The sequence below is a fragment of the Nestor notabilis genome, unplaced genomic scaffold (assembly GCF_000696875.1).
Source record: "Nestor notabilis isolate BGI_N333 unplaced genomic scaffold, ASM69687v1 scaffold156, whole genome shotgun sequence".
NCBI lineage: Eukaryota > Metazoa > Chordata > Aves > Psittaciformes > Psittacidae > Nestor > Nestor notabilis.
In genome coordinates this window covers 38527-40309 of record NW_009931261.1, presented here as the reverse complement: position 1 = coordinate 40309, position 1783 = coordinate 38527, and the positions used below count along the sequence as shown (strand labels likewise).

The following is a 1783-nucleotide window of genomic DNA, read 5'->3' as shown; positions in this document are numbered from 1 at the left end:
CCTGCTGCCAGCTAGATTCCTGAATGGCATTGAGAGCAGACTAACAGCTAAAAACTGGCTCATTCTGTGCATCCAACACTTCTGCTGGCATAAAGATGGTGAAGAGAAGGAGGAAAATGCAGACTGTGAGAAGATGGTATGGGATGAGAATGGGACAAGATGCTGGTGCTAGGAAGTGAAAAACTAAGATAGGTAAAAGGTAGGTAGACACAAAGCAAGACTGGAAGGGATAGAGAGCTGAGCTTAGTAACAGGGAGGGAGGGGCAAGGGAAACATGATTTACAGAACATTTCCCTCTGAAGGTTGTAATGAAATACAAGAATCCTCATTCTCACAATTACTCTGTAGTCAAGGAATACTGATGAAAACTATGGGCAAAGCCTTTTCTCTGTCAATTGCTGACACCCTGTGTTAGTACAGGTGGATGAGGTCTTTCTGAGGGATCTCTCCAGATGCAGTCTAAATTCATTGCTGGAGCATTTGAGTACATCAGACACACAGAAGACTGTTTAAAAAATGCATTACTGACAAGATGACAAATTTATACATAGGGAAATGTCAGAAATGTCTTTTGTGATCTTAACTGGGCCACTCAGCATTTGCATTGTGGTATAGTATTTAATTGCATGATCACATACTAGTTTCCTTAAGGAGTCTTATCACAAGTCAATGCAAAGGATAGACAACTGCTTGGGAAAATAATCTCTGTGAGGTAAAGAATGCTTAATGCTACTGCAGATGGATTCTGTGCAGTATAGGAAGCAAAGGATTACAGAAGCAATCTGTGTTTCTACGTGTTTAACTTCAGAGACATAAAGTGTTTGCAAAATGCTTTAGAAAGTAATTTTTTTCCCTGTCACTTCCACAAAATTTAAGGGTGATGTTTGATATATCATTGAAATTCTATTTTTGAGTGCTAATCACTAATCTTATTTCATTTTCTGTATCTAATTATTCTTTCTTGGCCTATTAATATTCATAATCAATGACTGTGAAAAGTTGTAACTGATGAGAACCACAAAGAAGCCAATGAAAAAAACTAATTTCCCATAAATAGAATTTGAATTCTGTGCAGCAAATGTGGTTACATTTCCAGTGATAAAGGGAAGAAAATATCAGTTAACTCCTTCAACGAACAGTATTTACCCTGTGTATGAAATTATTTTGCATTTAATGAGAAAAGAATACATTATTCTTTCATTAAAAGCAGCATCTTATGCAAATTTGCAATAGACTTAATTAAGACTGCATGAGTCATCTAAAATCTGACATTTTCAAATTTCTGAGCATCTAGTATTGCAACACACCAGTTTCACCAGTGTATGAACATTGTAAAAAGCATACTGGGAACACTTCTGCCTTCTTGCCTACGTTCAATGAGTGGCTATACCCTGTAGTCAATTGGAGAAGCAAAGGGCAGTTTTGGGTTATTTCAGAGGTCGTGAGAAGAGGTGAACTGCAACTCTCCTGAATCTGTGAGGCATATTCTCTCTCATTAACTGTTCTTTGTGCTTTCAAACACTCCATCCAAATACTTACCAGTGCAGGGAGCATCAGAATTGTCTGAAGCAGATCGATAGTAACGATTCTGACACACACATTCACTGGAACCTGGCAGTGGAGCATGGCTGTGGTCAGGGCACTGATGGCAGGGGTCATCGCCCACAGATACTTTAAAGAAGCCAAGGGGACAGGCTAAGAGGAGGAAAATAAGAGGCAAAAGCAGGAAACTCATTAATTCAGATTCCAGAAACAATGCAATCTTATTTACACGTAACTCGTG

At 38.6% G+C, this 1783-nt stretch overlaps 1 protein-coding gene across 1 annotated transcript in view; it reads right to left on the bottom strand.

Moving 5' to 3' along the window:
• Nucleotides 1–1783, bottom strand: part of LOC104406709 (ephrin type-B receptor 5) — a 42000-nt gene that overhangs the window by 19004 nt on the left and 21213 nt on the right. The window contains exon 4 of the mRNA XM_010015791.1: nt 1540–1695. Coding sequence (XP_010014093.1) covers nt 1540–1695 — 156 coding nt within the window. The remainder of the gene's footprint in view (nt 1–1539; nt 1696–1783) is intronic.